The 27125-nt window shown below is 35.2% G+C and overlaps 1 protein-coding gene and 1 long non-coding RNA gene across 4 annotated transcripts; one reads left to right on the top strand and one right to left on the bottom strand.

The window, feature by feature from the left end:
- Nucleotides 1-448: 448 nt before the first annotated feature.
- fne (found in neurons) lies at nucleotides 449-26312 on the top strand. Of its 3 annotated transcripts, none has more exons than XM_070288321.1 (6): nucleotides 449-1176; nucleotides 19565-21026; nucleotides 21710-21754; nucleotides 21835-22092; nucleotides 22157-22400; nucleotides 23637-26312. In XM_070288321.1, exons 2-6 carry the CDS (start codon nucleotides 20828-20830, stop codon nucleotides 23959-23961), a joined length of 1071 nt encoding a protein of 356 aa, XP_070144422.1. In that variant the 5' UTR covers nucleotides 449-1176; nucleotides 19565-20827; the 3' UTR covers nucleotides 23962-26312. The 3 variants fall into 3 exon arrangements, with proteins under 3 accessions (XP_070144422.1, XP_017030013.1, XP_070144421.1); XM_017174524.3 differs by lacking the exon at nucleotides 449-1176 and adding an exon at nucleotides 15323-16073 and having other exon boundaries at nucleotides 19565-21017; XM_070288320.1 differs by lacking the exon at nucleotides 449-1176 and adding an exon at nucleotides 15323-16073.
- On the bottom strand, nucleotides 18483-19122 carry LOC138929269 (uncharacterized). Its single transcript, XR_011445682.1, has 3 exons — nucleotides 19043-19122; nucleotides 18846-18990; nucleotides 18483-18688 (listed from the first exon to the last, which is right to left on the bottom strand). It is a non-coding gene; the product is annotated as an uncharacterized lncRNA (long non-coding RNA).
- Nucleotides 26313-27125: the final 813 nt, after the last annotated feature.

The raw sequence follows: 27125 nt of genomic DNA, 5'->3' as shown, positions 1-27125 counted from the left end.
ACTCCTTACCTTTACCATATCTTAAGTCTTCTCCTACTTCTACCTTTCTGTTTTGTATTCCAGCCCAGTTGAAGCGTTTTAAAAAATATTAAAAATAAAACAGAAAAAGTCTGCTGGCAGCAATCAAGTTAAAGCCAAAATTAACCAAACTCTCGAAACGAATTCGAAAATAACAAGTTTGCATTCAACTCTCATCGAACTTTTCCAATATTTAATTCCTGTGTTGTTCAACCGAAGAGAAAAGACCAAAATTCGTCAAGGAAAAGCAATCCCACACCAACCGAAACGCAACGCAGTTTATAATAAAGGATAATACTATACCAATACTAACAAAAAAATATAGTAATTCATTGATTTCATACGGACAAATATTTGTTTTTTTTTTCGGGTAAATGTAAATGTGCTCTAGCTAGAAACATACTTACATATATATAAAATATATAATATATATATATAAAATAAATAGTCGGAAATAAATCATTTGAATACCTTTGTCGGTGAGTGTCTAGCCAATCAATCTACAGCATATATATATATACAAAAATATATATATATTCCGCAAGGTTTTATACTGAATTTATAGAGTTTTGGGAAAGGGCGCAGTGCGCATCGAAGGCTCCAAATTCGAAATCATCAACACCAAACCCTAAAAAATAAAATAAAAAATATAAAAACATACCATATGCAAGTGTTTTTTGTCGCAAATAAACTATATACACATATTTACACAAAAAAATGAAAAGAAGTTAAACAAAAGTAATATTAAAATAAAGACTTGAATTTCTTAAAGAAATAAATATTTATACAAGAACAAGCAAATAAAAAAAAAATAAAAAAAAAAAACAAGAAAAACGGACTTCCAACGATTTCAAGATACGACGAAATATTTTTTAGAGCAAAAAAATCCCCGCAAGCGAGTCGGTTAACAAAATAATATTTGCCAAATCTATAAATTAACAAAAATTAAATAAACTGAAAACAAAAACCAAGCAAACGTCGAGCTACAAGAATTTATTCTAAGAACGGGAGAGAAGGAAAAAGAACCGGATAAGGAAAAGTGCAAAAGCGGAGATTGGGGGGAAAAGCGAAAGGACAAAACAAGATCGAACAGAGATCAGCTGTAAAGTGATATTTTATAAAACCCGAAAATATCAGTTAAGGACAACGACTTATAAGGTAAGTGGTATCTTTAAATCTCTAAAATCCCCTGAAATCTTAAAAGAAAACTGTAGCCTAGATTGGTATAAGGATATTTTATTATATAAAACAAATATCTTGTCATTTTGTATGCTTAAAAATGTAAAGATCTTATGGAATCCAACTGATTTAACTTCAATACTTTGTTAGTGTCATAACACCTAACTCCCACAGTGTCAAAAGTTTAAAGGGAGTTATGACACTGGGCGTTATTAGATGTAAGCTGCTAGTTTGTACTTTTTAAATTTCTTTAAATTTCTTAAAATTCAATTTTTACTTTAAAAACTTACAGAAATATTAAAATGAAAATCCTGCTTTATTTTGATCCAACTTCCACACTTTGATAGTGTCATAACACCCGCTGCTGAAAGTGTCAAAGGATAGAAGGGAGTTATGACACTGGGCGTTATATAATTTATATATATTTTTATTTTATGGCTATAATTTATTTTTATTTTATATTTTGGTTTAATTTTATAATTTTTTTCTATTTTTATTTTATGTTATTGTTAAATATTTTTATATTTTTTTTATTTAATGGTTATGATTTATTTAAATTTTTTAAAATTCAATTTTTACTTTACAAAATTACAGAAATATCAAAATGAAAATGCTGCTTCATTTTGATCCAACTTCAACACTTTGATAGTGTCGTAACACCCACTGCTGAAAGTGTCAAAGGTTTTAAAAGAGTTATGACACTGGGCGTTATATAATTTATCAATTTATACATTTTTTGTATGGGTATAATTTATAAATTTTTTTAAACATTATTTTCACCTTACAAAATCACAGATATATCATAAGAAAAATGCCGCTTCAATTGCTTTAATTTAAGTCGTTGCCATAAAACATTTGTCACAAAAACACGTTTGGCCATTTTGCAAATTGCAATTATCCAATTTTCTTCACGTTTACAATGGCGAACGTTAAAATTGAAATTGCAAAAATGGCGAAAATTGTGATATACGGAAAATGCTCAATAGCTTTTTCACCCATTTTGTGGCGGTAGTCCTCCTCATTGTCCTCGCACAGCGCACACACATCGCTCTTCGGCAAGCAATTTGTGCATTAATTGTGTTCGCTGATTGCATTGTTGTTTCATTGACGATTATTGTACCTCCCACCGCCCCACCGCCCTTCAATCAATCACTCCACTCCACCCCGCTCCCCTGCTGTCTGGTAGATTGCATTTACAGGACGATGACGAGGATGGAGCATTCAATCACATTATATGGTTGCGTCGCAAGGCAACGCAATGCACCGATTTTCTGGCAGTTTTATCGATTTTTAAATTGGCACAAATTAATCGAGAAAATCGCTGGCATTTAGGCGTATTTTGATTGATGTCTCTCTTTCTTGATGGTGGCTTTTCAACTTGACTAAATAAATAACAATTAAATAAAAGTAAATGTTACTGTTAGTCCTGATCCTGATGCTAACAATGCAACACAATCACTGGGATTAGCTGATAAATGTCAAATGTCAGTTTGCCATTCAAAGTGGAAATCGAAAGACAAAAAAGAGGAAATCTATTATTTAAATGCAATACTGGCGAAATGTTCAGAGTTTTTCGGGGGGGGCGGGGAAGAAGGGATTCAACTAACTGGGAGTGAAAGGACATTCGCTGTTTGCGATGACATTAAGTTTAAATAAATCGGATTTTGTCAGAGCTGGCAGAGTGTGCAGCCTGGATTATATCACAAACCGGCAACTGACAATGCATATATTGCAGCATCCATATTTTATACGAATACATAATAGAAAATGCAGCCGTCTGTCTGCCTGACTGTGCTTATCGTCCTGTGAGCACATAACAAATAGCACACAGCATGTATGGCATCATATATATGATGGCATATAGAATATGTAAATGCTGCCAGAACTTTGGCACTTTCCTTGCCCAGGAGCCACCCTCGAGCAGATGGAACTGCCCATGAGCCACCAGGCACCAGCAACCCAACCATTGCCACCCCCAGGGCACTACTACTGCGGCTACTATGGCGCCACTCTCTAACAGCATCCTCATGCTCATCTGAAACCGCTTTCATATATCCCCATCCACCCTTCAGAGGATGTCTCTCAGCTGACTGACTTCAGCAGGCCGAAAGCAGCTTTAAGATAAGTTCCAGGGATTATTATGGATCAGGAACTCTTAATGAAAAGTTGCTGCGATAAGAAATTGAATCAAACGAATAAATATTTTAAGGGGGAAAGATACAATTCATCAAAAGATACAACATAAAAATTAATACATAAATAATATAAATAAATATTTAAGTATTTTCCCTAACAATTGAATTCGGATCTTTGAAAACAAAGGAAGAATTGTTTCCCTAATTAAAATCAACTTTATAACTATACTTTTATAGCATACTTTTGAGATGGTTTCCCATAAGAATAAATATTAAAGGGATACAACATAAAATGTAATAAATAAATAATATAATTGTACATTTAAGAGGTTTCCCTTACAATTACATTCAGTTCCTTGAAACTAGAGAATCTTTTTCATTCTTTTCCAAACAGAAACCAACTTTATGCGAATCTCCTGGTATAACTATATTTCTATAGCATACTTTTGAGCTGCCTGCGTAGTTTCCCTGTGCGTTCGTGTGCCTGAGCTTCCCATAAGAAATTGGATTCTCCCCTTTTACACTCTGTTGCTTCCATTGAGGAAAATTGAGTGAAATTCTTTCATTCAACTCACACTATTCATACAGGGACAAAAAAAATAAAAGAAAGAAAGAGAGAAGATTCTTGAGATGGCTTTTCCCTTTGCGGTTTTCTGTGAAATTTAAAACGCACTGCCAGGGCCACGCCCACTTGAAAAACAGGGAAAAGCTGAAGGAAAGCTAAAAGGAAACTGAAGTAACTGAAGGAAAACTGCATTGAAGTAAAGGACAAGAGAGCAAGATTGTATTAGAACTTTTGCGTTGAACAAAAACGCGAGGACGTCCAAGAAAATTAAGGCTTTCAGCGGCAAGAAATTCAATTTGAAAAGAGTTATTTTCCCGTTTCCACGCAGCGTCTTTCTCCCCCTGGATTTATTTTCCAGCTTTTCTTCTAGGTTTTCCCCATTGTTGTTTATATTTTTTTGTATGGAATTTGCCATTTTCCCTGACCGATGTGCTGAGCTCCTTTAGGGCTTATGGCCATAGCCTTCGACTTTTCTTTTCTTTCCCAGCGTCAATTAAATTCGCAATTGTTTGCAATTTCCACGGACAAGTGAAATGGCATTCCGTTGTTCCCTTATAATTCTTCGGAATATACATATATTTGTAGGTTTCTCAGCTTTTAATCAGGCCCTACCCTTGCTTAAGTCTTTTCCAAATTTTCAATAGAATTTGAAAAAAAGGCCAATTGATTCCTTTTGGTAATTAAGTTGCCTGCGAATAATTCGATTTGGAAACACGGGTCGTATGCGCAATGTCCTGCTAAATGCCGCAAGTTAAGGGACATTAAAGGAAAGCCTGGGCGAGTCCTTGCGCCAGGATATTGCATTTTGGCAAATTGGAGGCTTCCCTTTGAAGTTGCGAGCCGGAAACGGCAATTCGGCATGGCCAGGCGGATGTAAAATCAATATGACGCATGCGCTGCGCTTTCATCGTTTTTCCTTATTTTTCGCCCACTACTTTTCTGCGACCCTCCCCACCCACACTCGAATGCCCCGCAGTGAAAAGCTGCGGGAAATCGGCAGGAAAAGTTGGAGAAAAGCGAAATGCAGCTGTGGTAAATGGCACAGATTACACACAAGCATCCACAGCAGCTGGAAAATACGGTTACATGCATGCCAGCGGAAAACCTTTGCCGGGGAAAATGATTAATTTTCCGTGGACTTTATTGAATAGGAAGGGGAAAGGGAACAGGGGAATGAGAATGAGAATGGAAATGGAAATGGACCTGCACATGAAATCAATTTCGAAATTTGTTCATATGCGAGACTAATTACAGTCCATCATTTGTTTTTAATGGAAATTAAGTGGTGTCGGGGGAAATATTGAGTAACAAGATGAAAATAAATATTTAATATTTTTAACTAGAAAGAAATGTTTCCGTATATGACTGAATTGAGTTGCCTGGAGATGCTGTTGAAGAATATAGCCAATAAGTTATAAAATCTTACGAAAAAAGGTTATAAAAATTCACTTTTGACCAGAAAACTCTTGAATACATTAGTTGTTGCTAGATAAATTGTCTAATATTTGTTTAAATTTCTTAAGTCCTTGTTTGTTCAAATATTAATACATAAATTGAATAAATATAATATATGGGTTGCTAAAATATTATATAAAAAAGGGTTTTAAAAATTCTTAGAAAATTTGCAGACACCTTTTTAAGAGTTCCAGTGATTTCTATATTTTTTAAGACATTTTCTAATATTTTCTAATATTTTCTAATATATTCTAATATTTTCTATTATTTTCTAATATTTTCTAATATTTTCTAATATTTTCTAATTAAATTAATTAAAGAGTTTCATTTGAAACTCTTAACCTCCAAGCACTTTGGTGTTTTTTTTTGTGTAACCTATCAAAAAATACAAAATACTCAACTAATCCTCTCGTTTTGACATCAAACAAGGGACAAGGGACTTCCACATCACAGAGAATCGGAGTCTGCAAATGAAATTGAGAAGTTTTTGTGAAAGGGGATACAAGTTTATTTGCCTAGCCGCGCGCTCTTGCTTTTCTTTAATTAATGCAATTGAAGTGCACTTCGGAAAAGCAGACTTTTTCCACCACCGGATCGGCCAGTCAGTGCCACCACCCGTCCAGCGACTGGATGGACTGCAGCGATCCACCACCAGCGGCCATTGCTGAAACAAAAAAGTTGCTAAAAAACACGGACCGACGGACCAACCCAACCACATGGAAATCCATAAACAAATATATTTCAATTCTGGCTAAGCTACGGCCAAAGGCTTTGGGCGATTGCGCTACACGGGGAGAAATAGTTGTGATTTTCAATTGAATTTATTTTCAAAATTTTAAGATATCTCAAGATTTGAAATAAACATAAAAGGTACTTCTTTTTTACTTGAAATTAGCTTTTCATAAAAATATTATTCCAATCTGAATAAATTCAAAATACAACATTTTTGTTTGCTGTTCAGGTAGGGCACTTTTTCTGGGCGATGCTGATGCCTTTGGCTAGCCAGCTTCAAATATTCACAAACTGACAACGGGGCGGCAAACACAATGGTTGTAAAATTTCAAAATTCAAGCACCACTCCACGGCGATAATTGAAATGGACAGCATCCGGTTGCAGTTGCCGAAAAAAAGGGGGTAGGATCGTATGTAAAGGGTTTCTGTTATCCTTTTCTCTATTATATTATTTTGTTTGTGTGTAGACAGGAGCTGTTCAAATACAGCTGAAAATGCAATCCATATCCGCGAGAGCTTTCCGAAAAAACAGATGAAGTGCTAAACAATTAATTAGAAAAGTTTTTTCTGCTTTCTTTTTGCGCCTCTGCCTCTTGCCAGGGGATTTTCCATCGTCATCGTAGAGCTGAAAAGCAATTTTAAAGTTGGCAAAAGCATCAACAAAAACAAAAGCCACCCCACAGCATCGTTTATTTTGGGTTTTTGGGTGGCGGGTAAAAGGAACTGCCATGTTTCTGGATTTTTCGTTTTCTGTTTTCGATTTTTTGTTTTTTTTTTCGGGGGTGGTTGGAAAATTTTAAATTTAAGATTTACTTATTGTAATCTTTTTGCTGACAGAGCGGAAATCTTAAATATGTTTTTAGAAAAGTCTTTGATTTTTTAGACAGAAATTATAAAAAAAATGCTATTAATTTCAGTATCAATTAAAAAGTGCTTAAAAAGAAGCTAGAACAAAATGCAATTACAATATTTAACTAAATACTTTTAAGCATATTTTTTAAGGACTTTAAATTCTTGCCACAGCTTTATTAATATTTTTCATAGGGAATTTTTGACGTCGACATACTCTGGGGATGTAACAGGACGACTCGTTATCAGTCTCTATTATGTAAATTAAGCTTTAATTTCTCTTGCTTTTGTTGTTACATTAATGTCAGGCATATCCACTTCGGTTACCCACCCACCTCCTCTCTGTCTCTGTCCCTCTCTTTCTTGACTGCCTTTTGGGCCCGTCTCTGTCTAATCTCCTTTTGCTGTTAATGTCTGGCCAGGACAATTAAATTCGTTTTTCGTTTCGTTTTGTTTCAGCTGATTTTGCTGTTTGTATTATTATTATTTTCCGCTCTTTTTTTTTTTGGAAATACACCGACGTGTACTTACTAAAGCCATTTGTTATGGTATGTGAACACACATACACACAGAGAAAAGAAGAAAAAAATATCAACAACAACATAACTGTTGCAAATTATGGCAAAAAAAAAAAAAAAAGGAAAACGGGAAAAAAGAGGGAAAAACATCAAAAACCATTTTACGTGCTAACGGAATAACAAAGCCAAAGCCATAACGACCGGCTTTTATGCTACACACACACACACATACACTTGTATATTTATGCTACGCACACTCGCATACATTTACACCACATCAAATGCAATGTTTTCTTCGCTACCTTTGCGTTTTGTTTTGCGCGTTCCTTTGCCGCAAATTCAATTTCCGCGCTTTGTGCGCAGGACATGTGCCACCCACAAAGCACCACCCACTATCTCACACCATCCCTGCACTTCTTCACTCTCTCACACACACACACACAAACAAAGAAAAATATCCTTGCGCAGACGCTCTCCTGCGCTCATTTTGCTTCCTGGAGAGAGCGCTTTCATAGATTGCGCAATCTAGGAAAATCAAAACAACGCCCCACAAATACACACTCGCTCACTCACACACACACACACACGTGTGGTAGGAGAGCGGAGAGAAAAACGGGACATTAGACAGAGAGAGATAGAGAGAGAGAGCTAGATACATGGCTCCAAATACATGGAAAGAAAAACTCATCAGTTTCTAAATGCAATAATAATACTTTTCGATTATATTTAGGTTCTTTTTTTTAATTTTTGACCATTTTAATAATGATTTTCAGCCCTTATAAATTAAAAAACAAATTATTTAAAAATTGTTTTTAATTTTATGTTTTATTAACTAAGACTTTTATGGCGAATCAAAGTATATAGTACATATATATGACTTTTGGCCATGATAATAAAAAAACTGCCAATTCAAAGAACTTTAGTAGACATTTTTATATGAATTTATTCTTAAAAAAAAACATAATTAATTAATAATTATTATTATATAATATAATATAATATAATATAATATAATATAATATAATATAATATAATATATATATATAATTAATAATCAAGTCAAAAAATCATTAATTTAAATTCGGACAGCGACTTTCAAATAAAATTTGTAAAAATTTTAATTTTTATTCAAAATTTTAAAGTGTTAACGATGTAACCCCTGTATTTCATCCGGACTTGGCTAAATCGATTCGGCTGTTGATGCTGATCTAGAATATATTTGATTTATGGGGTCGGAAATTATTCCTTCATTCACATAAAATATTATCTTCTATATATTGTATATGTAAATATAACCTGATTTTTATATTAAAAAACTTAATTAATAAACAAAATCTTAATTTTTTTTATAAAGGAACCCATTTAAAAATATCATAGCTAGGCCAAAATGACACTGATTTCGGAAAACGGTTAGTTTTTTTTTTTATAAAGCTAATAAATCTGCAAACGTCATCAAAATTTTAAGAAATTAATATTTTGATGAAATTTTAACAATGTAACCCCTTATAAAAATGTGAAAAAAGATTAAAAATTTGTTTTTCTTGATCAAGAATATATATATGATTTACAGGATCGATCAAGGCTTTTTCTGACTGAAATTATAATGTACAAAAATAAATGAATATTGAATATATTTTTAATAAATGCAAAAACAAAACCTTTTTTATGAACTACTTTTTATTTATTAAGATTTTTTGTATTATTTTATATATTTTTTTTAGTTTGTTTTCTCTCAGTGTCCGTGTGGGTGGGATGATGCAGGATGCAGGACCTTCTGGCTGCCGGCCGGCAACTGCTGTTCGTGTGTGTGTATATAGCATTGTGTCAGAGTTCAATATCCTACACAGACAGAGAGGGAGAGAGAGAGCGAGTGCGGCAGGGGGCCTGCAGGTGGTGCCAGGAAGTGTACGTGTGCCGCTGGGTCCTGCCAACGCCTGTGCCTGCGCCCGTTCCTGCTGCTGTGGTGATGGTGATGATGGTGGTGGTGTGCTGCTGCGCTTTTCCTGCTCCGTTTATCTCTTTATGGTCAGGTGACAAAACGGTCCACACACAAATGAACACAACAGCTGTATACATATGTTGTAATACATCTATATTATGATCAGATATCGGCCTGGACCTTATATAATTATAATATATTTAAAATTAAGGGTTCTATTTTTAAATCAAGGAAAAATAGCAGCATGTATTTGCTGTTTAAATTTAAAGTTTAATTTATTTACATTTAATAATTTAATTTAATAAAAATTGTTGTTATCATTTTTATCATTTAATAAATAGAGTTTTATAAATATTTTTTTTTTATAATTTTAATATTATAAAATATTTTGTAAACTACATACACAATACAGAAATATAGTTTTAAAGGAAAAATTATTTAAATATAAATAAATATAAAAATAAACATTTCTACTAATTTATTTCCAAATAAAAAGTAAAATCCATAAATCAAATATTTGAGAAAATTACTTTTAAGCTTAAAATTTCCAACAAAATATATTTCTTATTTAATACAAACTTTTCTTTTCTTACTTTTGTATTTTTCTCCAACAAAAAACTATTTTTTTTAGGGCTTTCCACTGTTTCTGGTTTTTTGGTTGGAGAAATTTCCCTCATTTTTGGCTCGTTAGCTGCATTAATTAACCCCAGACTGGCCGTTTGTCCAATTATGATCCGAGCTGTTTTTCCTTTAACGTCTCATTCGACAAGGCAACCCTTAATGCTGGGTTCGTATGGAAAACAGATATGAATACGGAGTGTCCATACATACATATATGTATGTTTCAAATATAAAATTTGGAGTAGGAAAGTGCATACCTGCGCTGGTCGAGGGTTGAAGGTTGATTTTAATATAAATTTAAGAAATTCGATCATTAAAATGAGATCATTAGATCAGCAATGAGTGGTATATATATTTTCCTTACGAAATATATATATTATTTGTACAACTTGTATAATTTATATTTAGCCTTTCCAACAAAGCTTAACAACTCTTAAACTATTGTTTCATGAAAGTCAGTTCTGTTTTCAAATTAAATATTTAATTTAAGCTATAGTTTCTTTAGTCCCTTTAACAAGAAGGTTTAAAATATATTTATAAAATATTTTTTATAAAATAAAGCCAACAAATACAACGCTGGCTAATTGGACACTCAAATCCCCTTTTACCTGGCTGTGTTTCCTCGATAAATTCCAAAACCAATCTCGATTCCAATTGAGTGTGTTGTATGTGTGCGTAGTGTGCCGGGGGCATTGACCCCTTCAACAATGCCGATCATTTGTTGCGAATTCGGGGTGCAAATTAATTTGATGGCAATCAAAGTGCAGCGCCCCAGGGGCGTGGCATTCTACCTACTCACACCCATTTAGCATTTCCCATTTTCCATTCTGTCCAGATGAAAAGGAAACTCGCACAAAGGACGATTGAAGAGAGAGAGATGAAGAGGATAAATCCTTTGCCTATTAGATGCTACAAACAAATGCTTCCTAATTGGCTTGCAGATAATTGAGGCCAATTTGCAAATATTGCAACTACTTGAAATTGCAAAAGGAATAGAAGCAATCAATGAATAGGGCTTTATTTTTACTAGTTTCATATAAGAAATTATACAATAAAACTATATATAATACAAGAACGGATATACATAGCTACAACGCTTAAAAGGATTTCAATGGCAAATTGGAATAACTATTGGTTTCTTTGACATTTAATCTTCACCAGAAGATCTGAAATTATATTTATAGATATTTCAATATTATATTTTTGAAACAGTTCAGCAGGCTTTGCCTGCTAGGCTGTGTCAGCATCACCTCCAGTCAGACCTTTTCCGTAAACAGTCAGTGTGTTTCGAGACTCCTAGCTAGTTGGTAAAAATTTGTTAGTTTTGATAATCAGTGTTTCCGAATTATCGCAAAAAATTATTTGTATTTTGAAGATGAATTCCAATTGTGACCAAATTATTGTAGTTTGCGGCAGCCGACCCTTTGAACTTTTTCTAGCGGATTACTCCAAGTGGTGCTCCGATATGCAAGAGGGCCAGGAACAGATCAAAAGTGATGTCCTTCGCGATATAGCTTCCATGCTGTGGCTGAACTCTTCTTCGGAAACCCGCATCCGGTACATTGAGTTAGCGGAGGCAGAGCGGGAAATGGTTTCGGATTCAAAAGTCAATGTTTCAAAACGCTCTGGACCCGCCTAAAGATGATCTGGGGTGGACGTGGATGCCTGATGCTCGGAAAAAGGATTTCTAGTGGTTAAATAAGGCAAACAACGGCATCGGTACTGCATACTATTCTTTTTATTTTTAAAAAGGAACTCCATTTCGATTGTTTGGAATAAAAGTTTGTATAAAACCAAAAGTTCACATATGTATTTTCTCATTTTTCGTGTACTTTTCCACCCCCTGGGTTTTACACAAGCATTTTCCAAGCACACATTTTGTCGTGTGCGAAATTGTAGACGAAGGGAAAATCCCTGCAAAACACATACACACACGCAATATGATGTCAATAAGTCGGGCAAAGCCATAAATTGCAGTTCAAGATCCCTATCCCCGATCCGCGGCAGCTGCGAGGATAATTCTGCTCGATCCTGCGGTGGTTGGATCTTCCCCCTTTTTTTTGTTTTTTTTTTTTAGGATAGCGGGAAAATGCAAATCGATTCGTTCTGGTCCTGTTTTCGGTGCGTGTTCTGTTTTCCCCGCGAAAACGGGTTCTTCAGGTTCCAGGTTTCGGCCTCGGGCTGTTCAAAAGTTTTCCAACATTTTGACACATGCATCTACGCTTTAGAATTGGAAAATGCTTTTCCAAAATTGAGACATATGGCCGGTTGTGTTTTTTGTTTCGTTTTGTATTTTTACAACGAAGGAACAAAGGGTTGACCAGGGGGTTTTCCTTTGTCTTGAAAACGAGTTGCAGGCAGAGTAAAAAATATTTATAAAATATTTTATTTTCAAATCAAAATCCATGTTTATTTGAAAAAATATAGAAAGACTTTTTTCATTTAAAATAAACGAGTTTTCTCTTATTTTAGTTGAATAATTTAAAGATTTAAATTTAAAATTATTAAATAATCTTAGGAATAAATACATCTTTAACATATATACATTTTGAATAGCAAGCAAAATATTCATTAAATTTTGGCAAGCTCTACTTTGAAGTTTGATTAAATTGGCCCTCTTTTGAGATGCTTATATTTTCCTCATCCCCTTTTTTGCCCCAGCCACGCCCACTTATATATTTTTGCCCAACTCAACGAAGAAACCGTTTATCTCTTTAAAAAAAAGAAGAAATATTACGAGCAACATCATCATCAACTCACATCAAATTAAACGAATTGGGTCAAAGGATAAACAGAATTATCTTCAAGAGCCTATGCAAAAAAACAGAAAAAAACAGAAAAAAACAGGAAAAAACGAAAATGAACCAAGAAAAACACAAAAAAGGCGAAAAAGAACTCAGGCCGAAGGAAATTCAAAGAAAATAAGCAATTCAGATGAAAAGTACACACACATACAGAGAGTCCTTAAAAAAAGGAGCGAAGCAAACGGTTGCCACTCGAGAGAAACCACCCACAGCCCTCGGCCACCCAACATCACCCACTACTCAGCAGCCCCTGGAAAGGACACCAGAAAGGACACCCACACACCCCCTGGGCAACCCCCTGACAAAATCCCCCTTTTGCTGTTGTCAAGCGAAATGCTGAAATTTCATTATTTATAACACGGAAGCTGTGTGAGTGTACGCCAGTGTGTTCGTGTGTGTGTGTGAAGGATCCTGTTTCTCCTGAGAGAGGCAAGTGTATGTGTGTGTGCGCCTGATTAATATTCCTCGGCTGCAAGGTGCTCTTTCTCTTTTTTTTTACCGCCTCACCTCAACCCCCAGAACCGGACAGAGTCCTGGCTCTCGCTCTCTCCCCTCCCCTTTTTCGTCCTGCATTCTTCTCTCTGTATGCAAAAAAGAGAAGAGAGAAAGCATAACTGAAAAGGGGGGAAGAAGGGCGAAGAAAGCACAGCAGGAGGGAGCGTTTTTTGTTTGCTGTCTGCATCTGATTTTCTAGACTTCATACATATATGTTTAGTATATGATCTATTTTATCTTCTATATATATTATTATTATAATTTATTATTTATAAATTAATTTAATTTAATTGATTATCTTAGCATAGCAAGTTAATACTTATAATTATAGCAAAAGTCATATTTGATGTCCTTGCAGGGCATAATAATTTCAGTCAGAAGTTTGCAATGCAGTAAAGGAGACATTTACGACCCTATAAAGTATACCATATTCTTGATCAGCATCAGCAGCCGAGTCGATCTAGCCATGTTCATCTGTCCGTTTCTACGCAAACTAATCCCTCAGTTTTAAAGCTTTCTGAATGAAACTTTGCATATAGTCTTCTAAATACTCTCACTGCCATACATATGTATATGTCGGAGCGGGCCGGATCGGACGACTATATCATATAGCTGCCATACAAATGTTCGATACATTTTTAGAAAAAAAATTATAACTTGGCTGTTTTTCAACATTTTTGCATCATTTTTGTGATATGGCCATCTTATATTATTTCAGAATTTCGCTTTTAATTTTATGAAAATTGGATGACTATATCTTATAGCTGCCATAGGAACGATCGGGAAATTAATAGGAAAAAAATATGTTGACATCGTTGTTTTTCAACGTATTTTCGTCTTCTCTGAGATATGAGCTTTTTTTTTTATTATTTTAGAATTATGGTATAAATTTTATGAAAATCGGACAACTATATCATATAGCTGCCATAGAAGCAGTGTAAAGCTGGGAAACTCTGTTTTGTGTGTGTTTTCAGCATTTAAATTTATAATATAAATATCAAAACCAATCTGCAAGGGTATATGTACTTCGGCGTGCTTGTTTTGTTTTTTATATTTTTTTTGTTTAATATATTATTTTCAAAAGGTTTACAAAATATTAATTAATTATTTTATAGATTTTATTTATTATATATTAAATTTCTGTTATTTTATCATCATGCTCTTAATGAGCTTACTTGATTTTCATTTCTTTGAACAAGTTTTTAATGAACTCCTTTTGGCTTATATGGCTCTAATATCTATATATTATATATTTTTTTAATATCTATATTATATATAAATATATATATATATATTTACATTATATTTTCCTTTGGACATTGCTTGATTTTTAGGTAGAGTGAGTCCTTTTCCATTATCTCAGCCTGATATAATTTGCATCATTCACATTGAGTCAAGTTCTGCTAGCCCTACCCTTCATCCAACACAAGGAACACTGTAAAAAAATACTGATATTTCCAAAAAATAAATTTTCATAGACATATTGTAATTATATGATGCCAAAAATGAAATACTCTTTGAATTTATGGAACATTCAAAAAAAATCGAAACTAAAAATTGGTATATAAATTTATTAAAGACTTGCTTAATTTTTGAAAGTGCAAGGACTCTCTCTCGTTTCGCTGCCACGTTTTTCGTTGCACCCCGCCCAATTGGGGCTCTCTCGCTAAACTCTCTCGCTTGCCTGCTTGCTCTCTCACTCGCTGGCTCTCCGAAGAAAAGGGTGTGTACCGGCAAAGCGAGACGGTTATAGCCGGGTGTCTAACGAGCGAGGGAGATAGAGTAACAGCCAGGATATATAGGGGGTGGCTCTGGGATACGGCACAGCACGGCTAGGCACGGCTCTATTTTTTTGGTTTTTCGTTTCGCCGGATCGCTCCGTCTCTGTTGCACGCACTGCAGCTTTTGGGGCGCCGGCGACAAGGATGCAAGGATATAGCGGCGGCGGCGGCAAAGAAGGATATATGGCCAAGGCCTGGAACCGTGCGGCCGCACTCGATTCAGTCGTACGTGTTCGTTCGTTGCTTTCGTTCGGTTTTGATTCCATTCGGTTGTGTTTCTCGTTCGAGAACATTCATTTATAATTTTTTACTCCTCTGCACCGGCTTTTGTGTTGTATAAATACTTCTATATATATATATGTATGTTCAGTTACGAATTTCGTTGTGTTCTCGGTTGGTTTTTTACCCAAAACTAGCAAAAAACAAAACTAACGAACTAGCGGACAAACTAAGAACCAAAACAACAAAGCAATAAACTGTGCAATTCCCCGGGACTTCGACTTCGACTTCGACCTCGACTTCGTGCAATATCTCTCTATATATATTAGAAGAACACTTGGAAAAGTCAGAAAGAAAAATCTGCAAACTGAGTCCTCCCCACTAGTCAAAAAAAAAAAAGAAACCAAAGGAACCCATTTTCTTTCGCATTTTTTTCGAGTGTGTGCCACGAGTGTCTGACTATACGCCGCTATATCCTATATAGTTCGAGCATATATATCTCTACATCTATGTATATATAGTTGGGAGGTCCTTTTAGACAAAGGAGCGTGCAAGCGGGACAGCAGACCGAGAGAAGGAAAGGCAGAAGCGAGAGCCAGCTAGCGAGTCGACGCGAAAGTTTTTTTTTGTGCAATCAATATATACATCAACATCTATATAATATAGTACCCGGACCCCTTCCTCCGCTGTATGACAGTGCCACTTCTTGACCGATTCTTCGATTCCGTATCCGCATCCATAGCCGTAGCCGTATCCTTCGCACGTAAGTCGTAATGCCATGATCTAATCGGTCTTATCACGCCGTCTCCCCCAAGTACATGTATTTATTTTCACTTGGACAAGCCAAGGGGAAAGCGCCTGGCGAAAATAAATCGATAAATAATAGCGGGGGGGTAACGCCATTGAAAATTTCCATGACATCTTCTATTTGTTTTTCCTTTCGCTGGCAATTACAAGGACTTTGCCACAAGCTTGATGAGGAGTGGAATAGTATTGGGAATAGGCTTTGCTGGGGGATTAATTATTTCAAAATTCTAGATGGAGAAATAACTTATTTAAAAATTGCAAAACAAATATTTATTTAACTTTTATGATAAATGAGATATTTTAAAAACTAGATTTAGTTCCTAGAGTCACACAAAAAGCTGTTTTTAAATTTGTAATCAAGTTTTGTAAAAATTAAATCCTTTGCAATTTGGCTGTTAAAAAAATAATAGAAAATAAATAAAATAAAATAATAAATAAAATAAAAATAATAAATAAAAATAATAAATAAATAAATAAATAAATAAATAAATAAATAAATAAATAAATAAATATACAATTAAATAGATAAATAAATAAATAAATAAACAATAATTCAAATAAATAAATAAACAATAATACAAATAAATAAATAAATAAATAATAAAATAATAATAAAATAATATAAAAATAATAAATAAATAATAAATACAATAAATAATAAAATGAATGCAATAAATTATACAAAAAATGCTTGCATTTGCCATATGTGCCGGGTAACCTGCTTGTATCCTGAGATGCACGCGTATCCTGACCCTCCTCAAGGCCCTCGACGACACACATTCGCAAATGAGGTCACAGATATCGGCGCAAAAGTGTCAATTACACATTTTTTTCTCGCTTCTCCTTTGCCGTCTTAGTCTTTTGACACACACAAACACACACGCAGGGGGTTAAGGGAGTGCCCTGGGGCTTCAGGGGGTTGCTGGTGCAATTAAAAGGATGTCCCTGCCGCAGATCCTGCAGCCTTGCGGGTGTGCAGCTCCCCTCTCTTTGCACATTCGCTGCAATTCCCTTTGTCCTGTGGCGCCCTTTGTGCCCAGCTTGCTCTTTCTCTTCAGCCAAAGTACACAGCGAGAAAATAAATAAAATTTCTTAACAAATAAAGTACAAAGTATTTGTATATTATTTATGAATATGTTGGTAAATCTGCATGTGTGTGAAAGAAAGAAGGCAGCAAGTGGTAAATTCTAGGAGAGATGTCTACTGGATGTCGTCGGCCAGCACTTTTTCGGCCTGCTCCTCGTCGACCTGCTCCTCCACGGTCTGTTCCTCATCGGCCTGCTCCTGTTCGGCCTGAACCTCCTGCACTTGCTCCTGCCTGTCCTCATAGCCTGCGCGCTGCCTTAAGGCCAAAATATGCTGGGCCCAGGGGCAGGAATTGGGTACCAGCTGGTCGGAGGACATGGCGTTGATGTTCTGCATCTTTGCTAAAAAATATATATATTAAGTACAACCCGAGATAAACGAAAACTTTCAGCGATTTTACGTCTGACAATGGAGAATATTTTAAAGAATATTTTTAGTTAAAAGTTGAAGCGTTATGTCTCAGAATTCGTACCGGAATGAAAATTTCTGTGAGAGATTCACCCAGATGACAAAAACAACGAGTTGAAGGGAAAGGCTTGGCCTACTTGATGAGTATTTCTTAGTAATTTTTATAAAATATAATTGAGTATTTATTTTCAAAATATGGTCAGACTTATGCTTTTTAAACTGCATGTATTTCTATACCCAATAAATGTATTTGTTAATACCTTCTTTCGTTAAGTGTATTTCCCTTTACGGCCCAGTATTGCACCTTTTCCTTCATCTGGGTTCAATGAACGCAGGAACAGCTGTTGTTGCTGTTGGTACCAGGACTAGGAACGCCTTTGACTTGCCACGATCCTTGCATAGACCACAAAAAGGCAAGCGCAGTGGGAAAATATGTTAGGGAAAACTGTGAAAAACCCCAAACAGGAACACAAAACACATACAGGGGAAACGGGCACACGGAGTAGAGTTCAATGACCGAAACGGGACAGGACATTATGGCAGGACCGGACGGTTTGTTTGTTTTTCGCGTCAGGTTTTTACCCTATTTTCAATGCAGTCCTTTTTTCACACACCAACACGCAGCACACAGATGCACGCGCCAGGATCTAGGAAGTCCTCTTTATGTACGTTTGCAACCCCTAAGCGAATGAAACTCCAATTGGAAATATTTCAAAGGGAGAGGCAAACCATGTAATTGTTACTTTTGTTAAGTCCAAGATTTGTAGTTTCAGTTTAAAAGAAATCTAAAATCACAGAAATTCTAAAATAGGCATTTCAAAGTTGAAAGAAAATCGAAAATATTTGTTTGCATTGCAGAAACTTCCCCTATCTTTGTTACTTTGACATAAGTTACCATTTGACACGTATTTTCCTTTATGTTTTGCTTAATGCGATTTGGTTTCGGCGATTTCCTTGCCAATTTCCAGCGATTCCATTGTTCACAGCAAACGATTCCGAGGAAGGGTGGGGCTAGGAAGCAGCACTAAATGTCGCTTATGTGGGGTTAGCATCCTTCGATTCATATCATATATCAGGCTATTACACATGGGATTTCGTATCGTGCAGAGATTTAATTAAATTCCAAGCCATTAGGCGAGAGCCAGAGAATATGTGTGTATTTTTTAAGGATAAGCAAAAAAATACAGCCGGTTCCCATTGTTGTTTGTTAAACAGATTTTCGGCATTGACTTACCCTTGTCTCTGTGTGTGGGTTAAAGGGGTGCTCCTGAAGGTGTCCTTTGTAGCAACTGTGGTGGTGGTGGTGACTGGCGTCGTCACTCCGGGGAGCAAAAGGCGCTTATCAGGCACTTTCCGTTTGGCGCTTATCAGGGTTTGTCCTTTAAAAGGTGACAGCACTAGAGATAGAGCAAGTTATCGATAGGGTATTACCTGGACGACTGAATTACTGAAATAATCGGCAAGATATCGCTATAGTTGGTCGATATTTTTGCAGTTTATATGGGAACAGGTCTTTCCAGTTGAAAATAACAGCTATTTATCAACGACATTTTCAGTAATTCAGTCTTCAAAGGGAATACTTGGATTGTATTTAAAAAAAAAAAACGAAACTTTTGTATAAATTAATCGATATACATATGTATTTTTAATCGATAAATGCTTTGCTTGAAATGTGACCAATTGAGGAGCATATACATTGCAAATATTTGTGTCTTGAGTAAAAATAAGAAAGAAAAAACTCATTTGAGTATAACAACATAAGAGATAGCAAGGGTTTCGTTATGTTCATATAATTTAGATAGGTTTCGATAACTTTTATTGGGAATAATCTATCAATTTTAGAGAAAACATAATTAAGTTTGTGCAAACTCTGATTTAAAATTAAATAAAAAATATTCCTCAATTATATAATATAATTTGTAAACCTATAATTTTCCCTCTTTTCCTTTTCAGATTGAGTGAAAACGAGCGAGCAATCGAACAGCCATCATTTATCAGAGAAAGATACGGATCATTGGAGCATACGAGGGAGATTTTTAAACTGCAGAGAAACAGAAGCAAACCGAAGACGAGGCAAAGAGAGAAGAAATAGTAAAGGAGTAGGAGAAGGAGAAGCAAACAAAAACCAAACACCACCAAATAAAACCAACTACTATTAATTTAAAGCAAACATTAACGAATAATCATATTCAAGCGGTATATATACAAGAGGTTAACGGATAACACAACTAACAATATATACATATGTATATGTATATGTATATGCGATATATGAATGTATATTTCAAAACCAAAGCTAAGTTCCAGTAAAAGAAGTAAAAACCAAAAACCAGCGCAAATGTAGTAAAAGTATAAACAAAAAGAAAAACAAATAACAAAAACCGAAGAAAAAATTATTGCTAACTTTTTGCATTTTTGCAATTTTATAAAAAACAAGGAAAACAAAAACGAAAACAGAAAAAAACCCAAAAACTACAACTATAAATCTCACAATAAAGATTTACTAAGAGGAAAACACTTAAACATTCCGAAAAGGCAAACAAAGAAACACCCATTTAGCAAAATTTACTCTTTTATCTAAAGAAAACAAAACCAAAAATAACATAAAATCAAAGAAAAACCCTAATTCAAGCATAAATTCAATTTTAAACGTTTTAGACCAGAGAAAACGCTCTAAACTTATAACTTAAAAAGCAAATACATTTTTTCGCGATCGTAGTGGATCTAAAACCCAAACAAAAAAAAAAAAAAAGAAAACAAAACAAAACACGAAAGGAATTCGCGACGGGACTTGTGCAAAGCAACTAGATTCTCATTTAAAACTTAAAAAAATAAATATATATATAACGAAAAGGAGCAGGTCCTTGTAACCAACCAACCGAGCAGTGAGATTAAATACTAAACACACAAAGAAAACCCAACCCAACCGACGCGACGGAGCTGTCAGGACCAGACCCAGAGCCAGGATCGGTACAGGAGCTGGAGCAGCAGCTAGACCAGGAGCTGGATCGGCAGCTGGAACTGGAGCTGGAGCAGGAACTGCAGCAGGAGCTGGCGCAGGACCAGGAGCAGGAGCAGGAGCTGGAGCAGGAGCAGCAGCTGGAGCAGCGAGAGCAGGACCAGGACCAGGACCAAGACCAGGACCAGGACCCGGAGCAGCAGCAGCAGCAGCAGCAAGAGCAGCAGCAGCAGGAGCAGGATCAGGACAAGATCAGGATGACCAACGCCATGGATATAGTGAAGAACGGCAGTGCCAACGGGTCCGTCGACGGCAGCAATGATGAGTCGCGCACCAATTTGATCGTCAACTATCTGCCGCAAACCATGACGCAGGAGGAGATGCGATCGCTCTTCTCCAGCATCGGTGAGCTGGAGAGTTGCAAACTGGTGCGTGATAAAGTCTCAGGTAATTTGGGTAAATATTGACCAATTTTATTCCTAATTACTACTTAATGCTATTTATTTTCTGTATTGTAAATTAGATAAATATTTCGAAATAAATTTGAAAGAATATATCGAAACAATGTTGCAATTTAATGCAAAAACAAATAAATCGATATCTGAATACCATGCGAAATCAATACTTTATTATTGAATATATTATTTCTATATATTTTTTATGTTACAGACTAGATAAATATATCTTTTTCTCATTTTGGCTTTTTCAAAAGAAATTTGAAAGAATATATCGAAACAGTGTTGCAATTTATGCAAAAACAAATAAATCGATATCTGAATACGATTAAAAATCAATACTTTATTATTGAATATAAATCTATATCTTCATTTTGGCTTTTTCGAAAGAAATTTGAAAGAATATATCGAAACAGTGTTGTTATTTCATGCAAAAACAGATAAATCGATATTTGAATATGCTGAAAAATTGATACTTTATTATTGAATATAAATATAAGAAGATTATCATTAATTAAGTATTAAATTTGATTGATAAAAAATAGAAAACTTTAATTTTTTAAAATGATTATTATAATTATGAATTTATTTTCTTATTTATTTATGATTTTATTTTTCCTTTTCCTATATTGCTTGCTTCTATAACTAATTCCCTGAATCTCTATTTTGTTTCTAATTTTGCAGTCTTACCAGCATCGCTGACGGCTCTCAATCCGGCCCTGCAGCAAGGTAAGAGCTAGCACAAAATTCATCCCCTGAATCGAGTAATTAATTACTAATAATTATACATATTATACATATACACACAGGCCAGAGCCTGGGCTATGGCTTTGTTAACTACGTGCGGGCCGAGGATGCTGAGAAGGCTGTGAACACCCTGAACGGTTTGCGTTTGCAGAATAAGGTTATTAAAGTATCATACGCCCGTCCAAGCTCAGAATCTATTAAGGGTGCTAATTTATATGTATCGGGTCTTCCGAAAAATCTATCACAACCAGACTTGGAGGGGATGTTTGCATCGTTCGGCAAAATTATAACATCTCGTATACTCTGTGATAATATTTCTGGTAAGCTTAAAATACTATATAATTAATTTATAGCATTTTTGAGTAATATTATTACATTTATTAGGTCTATCGAAGGGCGTCGGCTTTATCCGCTTCGATCAGCGCAACGAGGCCGAGCGGGCCATCCAGGAGCTGAATGGCAAGACACCCAAGGGTTATGCCGAGCCGATCACCGTCAAGTTCGCTAATAATCCCAGCAATAGCGCCAAGGCCCAGATAGCCCCGCCCCTTACCGCCTACTTGACTCCGCAGGCGGCGGCGGCCACCAGGAGACTGGCCGGAGCCCTACCATCCGCCGGTCGCATAAGGTTCGTTTATGTATATTTTTATGTTTATAAAACTAAGCTTAAGGGTAATAATATATATGTTAATGTCCGTCTGACAACGTCAAGCCTTACCTTAAATTCGAATAATAAATTTCAAATTATTTAAAAAGAAAGATTTTGGGTAGAGGCACCCAGGAAAGTATGCTATGGTTTTGACGAGCTAACACTTTCAATCCTTTGTCCGATTTTGTTTTCAATTACTCAGGGCTTGTCTTTGAATACGTTTCTTCACCTTTTGTTCTCTTAACATGTATAACAAGTGCTAATTTTACTAAAAGATACTCTATATATCTTCATCTTTATCTTTGATTCTGTTGGTATGTGTACGTATCCTTTGCCGTTCTGTTTTCGACTATTTTAATTGTATTTAATTGTATCCAAACCATATTTTGGTTCTCTTCTTTTTTGTTCTTCTTTATTGAAAAAAAAAAACGAAAAAAAACAAAACAACAACAAAAAAACACACATTTTGTCATCATTTTTAGCATTGGAAAGAGTCCCATGTTAGCGATTAACAAGGGCCTAAGAAGGTGAATTTTTCTTTAACTTTGATTATTTGACACGCTCCATATTCTTTGACAAAATATTATATATTCTATATATGCAAACTGTTGTTTTATTCATTTACCATATACTTGATTTGGCTGAATTCCGAAGAATATTTATATAGAATATATATAAGTGTCTATGGTTATATATACATATATCCCACATTTGTGTATAGTTCAATTTCTTAAATTAGTATTTCCAAACATTTGGCTTTTTGTTCATTTCGTTTGCATGTGAGAGTTGTGTATTTAGTATAATTTATTTAGTTATTTATTTTAAATATTTGATAGCAATAAGATTGCAAAAGAACTGCGTGGAAAGTCTTGGCAAATTTCAATTATTTTATATTTATTATCCCTAATTTCTTACAAATATTTTGTGGCTTGCCTTTGATCTGTTATAAACTGCAATTAAATAACGAATTAATTATGATTTCTAAACGAGAGAAAGGCATCTCTTTTTTCGGTGTACTAAGCATGTACCTCATAAATAAATAATAAATAAATAAAAACCCAGAGATAATCAAGCCTAGCATCTCTAGAATCGGTGTAAAAAAAAAAAGAAGGAGGGAACTGTACCTTACCTGAAAATGGGGAGAGAGTACCATGTTGATGTAAATGAAAAGATTGCCTGAAATGTGATTAACTAATTGTATTCCTTTCCCGATAGATACTCACCGCTGGCCGGGGATCTGCTGGCCAACTCGATCCTGCCCGGAAACGCCATGACCGGATCCGGATGGTGCATATTCGTTTACAACCTGGCACCGGAAACCGAGGAGAATGTGCTGTGGCAGCTATTCGGCCCCTTTGGAGCCGTTCAGTCGGTGAAGGTGATCCGCGATCTGCAGACCAGCAAGTGCAAGGGATTCGGCTTTGTGACCATGACCAACTACGACGAGGCCGTGGTGGCCATCCAGTCCCTCAACGGCTACACCCTGGGCAACCGAGTGCTCCAGGTCAGCTTTAAGACTAACAAGACCAAGACCACTTAGGCACCACCGCCATCCGGGAGGATGGTCCAGCGACCTCTACAATACTCCATGATCTGTATGATTTGATGACACTAGTCTAGACACTATATAGTTCTACTACCGACGATACGGGACGAGACGAGACGATTACGAGATTGATTTGCTAAACGCGTTGTAGTCAAAATTGCACATTAATTAACGACGATTGGGGAGTTAGCGGGAGTTGGATTTCTGGCAGGGATATTTCGAAACGCGTGAATGGCGGCCTAAAAGTATGCACTGGCTCATTCACTCGATTGGTGATTGGTAAAAGCTCGCGACAAGCGAAATTGTTGCATACTTTTAGGCTGCTACTGAAACGATTCGAATGCCCATCCAGATTTGTGTGCGCTAAACGAAATTATTATGATTGTAATTCTAACGAAATCTTAGTGAAAATTGATTTATGTTTCTCTATACAATTTAATTTTATTAACTAAAAACCTAAACCAAAACAAAGCTTAAATGAGGCAACCAGAAAACACACACAACTGCAACTAATGGCAAATTTAGAAAAAAGAACAAACAAAGAAACAAGACAACTGTCTATAAATTGACAAAATGAAATGAATATGAAAACTAAAAACAAAACAAAAAACGAAAAACGAATGAATTAAAAAACAAAAAAACGCAAAAATATGGATGAAGATGAAGAGATGGAGAAAAAGGAAAGATGAAAGATGAAAGGAAAATGATCTAAGTCGCAATATATAGTAACTATGTTTTTTTTTGTAACTTATGAATATGTAATTCAATTCGATTATATTCAATTAAACAGAGTATTCAAACAAGCTAACCAAATGATTTAATGTCTATTGATTTAAGCGAACCCAAACAATTTACAAAACATTAATATCTCTCTCTCTCTCTCAGCTTACCTTAGTACTTATTATAATAAATATGCATAAATATATTGTATTGTATTTGTATTGTATTTTGTGTTCGTTTTGCAAAGTTTACCTTACCATTACCTTACCTTACCTTACCTTACATTAATTCTAGTGCTCGAATTTGTATTCAGCTCTTATATTTAATTCGATTCGCATTGATTTCCACTCAAAGACGAACCGAAGCGAAGCGAAACGATACGAAAATCGATGTTATAGCCGCGATATATCCTCCAGAAACGCAACAAGATCAAGAGAACAAGAAACAATGGCACCAAAACTCACACTCGCAGACACTGAGAACATTAGCCACATAACTTGTGTAGTTTATTATACATTAACATAATATACATACATAATAATTAATCCTTTTTTCCGTCGTCTAAGTGGGGCCGAGGAGCAGAAAAGAGAAATGAGAAAAGTGTATACTCAATATTCGTATTCGCATTCGTATTCGTCAAGTGCAAACCAAAGTAAACACGAAAACCAAGAAAACTTATTATATTATATTAAATTATATATTATTATGCCTACTTATTATTCCACTTTTATAATTATTATAACTTATTAAATGCAACCAAGTAAAACGACAAAAAAAGGACAAAAAACAAAAGTAATAACTACAACTAAAAATATATATTTATTATTAAATAAATGTGTGACTTATTCCAAAAACTATGCAAAAAAAGAAGAAAAAAAAAAAAACACAAAAAACTAAAACACAAAAATTTGTTTTCTTATTTTCCCTCACACACACACACACACACATACACATACACACCCATAGCCACAACCACAAAAATTGGCAATATTGCAGGCAAAAAGCTAGCACAGTTGAAGTGAGCACTATTGGCATTATTGGATCGGATCGAAGAGTTATGTCCAAGAGAATATGACAAAAACCATGGGAACTTCAGCCGTGAAAGTCACAACACACAACAACAGCACTCGCATTTATACAACAAAGATATATATTTGAGAAAACAAACCAAGTTTGAACTAAGTTTTATGCATATATAACTAAATATCTAGCCACACGAACTATGTATATCAAACTCGAACAAAGAGAGCCGCCTAGTTGCCCTTGTTTATTCGATTTTCCATTTCAATACAGTATAGTTTACGCCCGAGATCATTTTATTAGCGTCTACTAACTAACAATCAATGTGTGTGTGTCTGTAGTTTAACTGAAGGAAGCCGAAGAATCCCTTTTTTTTTGTTGGTGTATTTAGTGTGCTTATGGGGTCAGGCCACATCTACATGGCAACCATGGCTAAAGGCTAAAAATACTACAAAAAAAGTAATAAAGAAATATAAAAAGTAATACTGTGGATTAGGGAAAACAAGAAAGAAAATGCAAAACTCAAGCTAAATGCAATGTTGAGAGAGTTGCGAGCGCAAATTGAAAACACCAAATTTTTAAATATAAAATATAAATGATGTAAAGTTTTTTAAACAAAGATTTATAGTAAAATTTATTAAAATATATATATATCTATATATATATATATACATATTAAGTATGTATAACGATATATACAAGTACACAAGGATAAGAGAATCAAGAAACCACTACGGAATCACAAAAATCTTAAGGAATATGAGCAAAGTGAAATGTGAAATACATTAAAAAAATACCTAAAAATTACCTAGAAACGAATTTCAGCGAAATAACGATCGAACCGGAAGTTCCACCAGCTAAAGTCAACATCGTCACGCAAGCAGTGCCCTTTCCGGTGGCAAGCAGTGCAGCCCGCAAGCAGTTATGGTATTTGTTATCAACTTTGGCGATCGGTTTATCGAATTGAATAGCTGATTCGATGATGATTCGTTTCCCTCGACTTACCGGCGACTAGTTAACCTACTCAATACTCAATATGGTATATGGTATAATCACGTAATCAAGTAATATCCGTAAAATAAACGCCGCAGCGCAGCTGCGCCTGCGCATGTCTGTGTGTTTCGTCATTCACAAAAGCAATATAAAGATGTGGCGCGAGTTGGCTGTTTTGGCCCCAAATGCTGACTTAACTATATATATAATATATATATATGAAGATCGGAGGGAGGCGAACGGAACGCAGTTGTACAAATCGCAACTCAGCGACTCGGTCACATTCACATTCACGGAGCCGGCACGCATAAGTGCCATCACAAAAGCTTCGCCACTTACAATTTACAATTTACAAAAATACAAACAAGAAATTACGCAAAAAATACCCAAAGAAACACCCGTATTAATCAATGCATATTCGTAAC

This window comes from Drosophila kikkawai, chromosome X (genome assembly GCF_030179895.1).
Source record: "Drosophila kikkawai strain 14028-0561.14 chromosome X, DkikHiC1v2, whole genome shotgun sequence".
Lineage (NCBI taxonomy): Eukaryota > Metazoa > Arthropoda > Insecta > Diptera > Drosophilidae > Drosophila > Drosophila kikkawai.
This window is presented reverse-complemented; position numbering and strand designations above follow the sequence as displayed.

What these genes read in the sequence shown, in the direction of transcription:
- fne (XM_070288321.1), top strand. Translation starts at nt 20,828, where the DNA reads ATGACCAACGCCATGGATATAGTGAAGAACGGCAGTGCCAACGGGTCC. An exon ending in CAATCCGGCCCTGCAGCAAG is followed by an intron (nt 21,755 to 21,834) that starts GTAAGAGCTAGC and finishes ATATACACACAG; the next exon opens with GCCAGAGCCTGGGCTATGGC. An exon ending in ACTCTGTGATAATATTTCTG is followed by an intron (nt 22,093 to 22,156) that starts GTAAGCTTAAAA and finishes TACATTTATTAG; the next exon opens with GTCTATCGAAGGGCGTCGGC.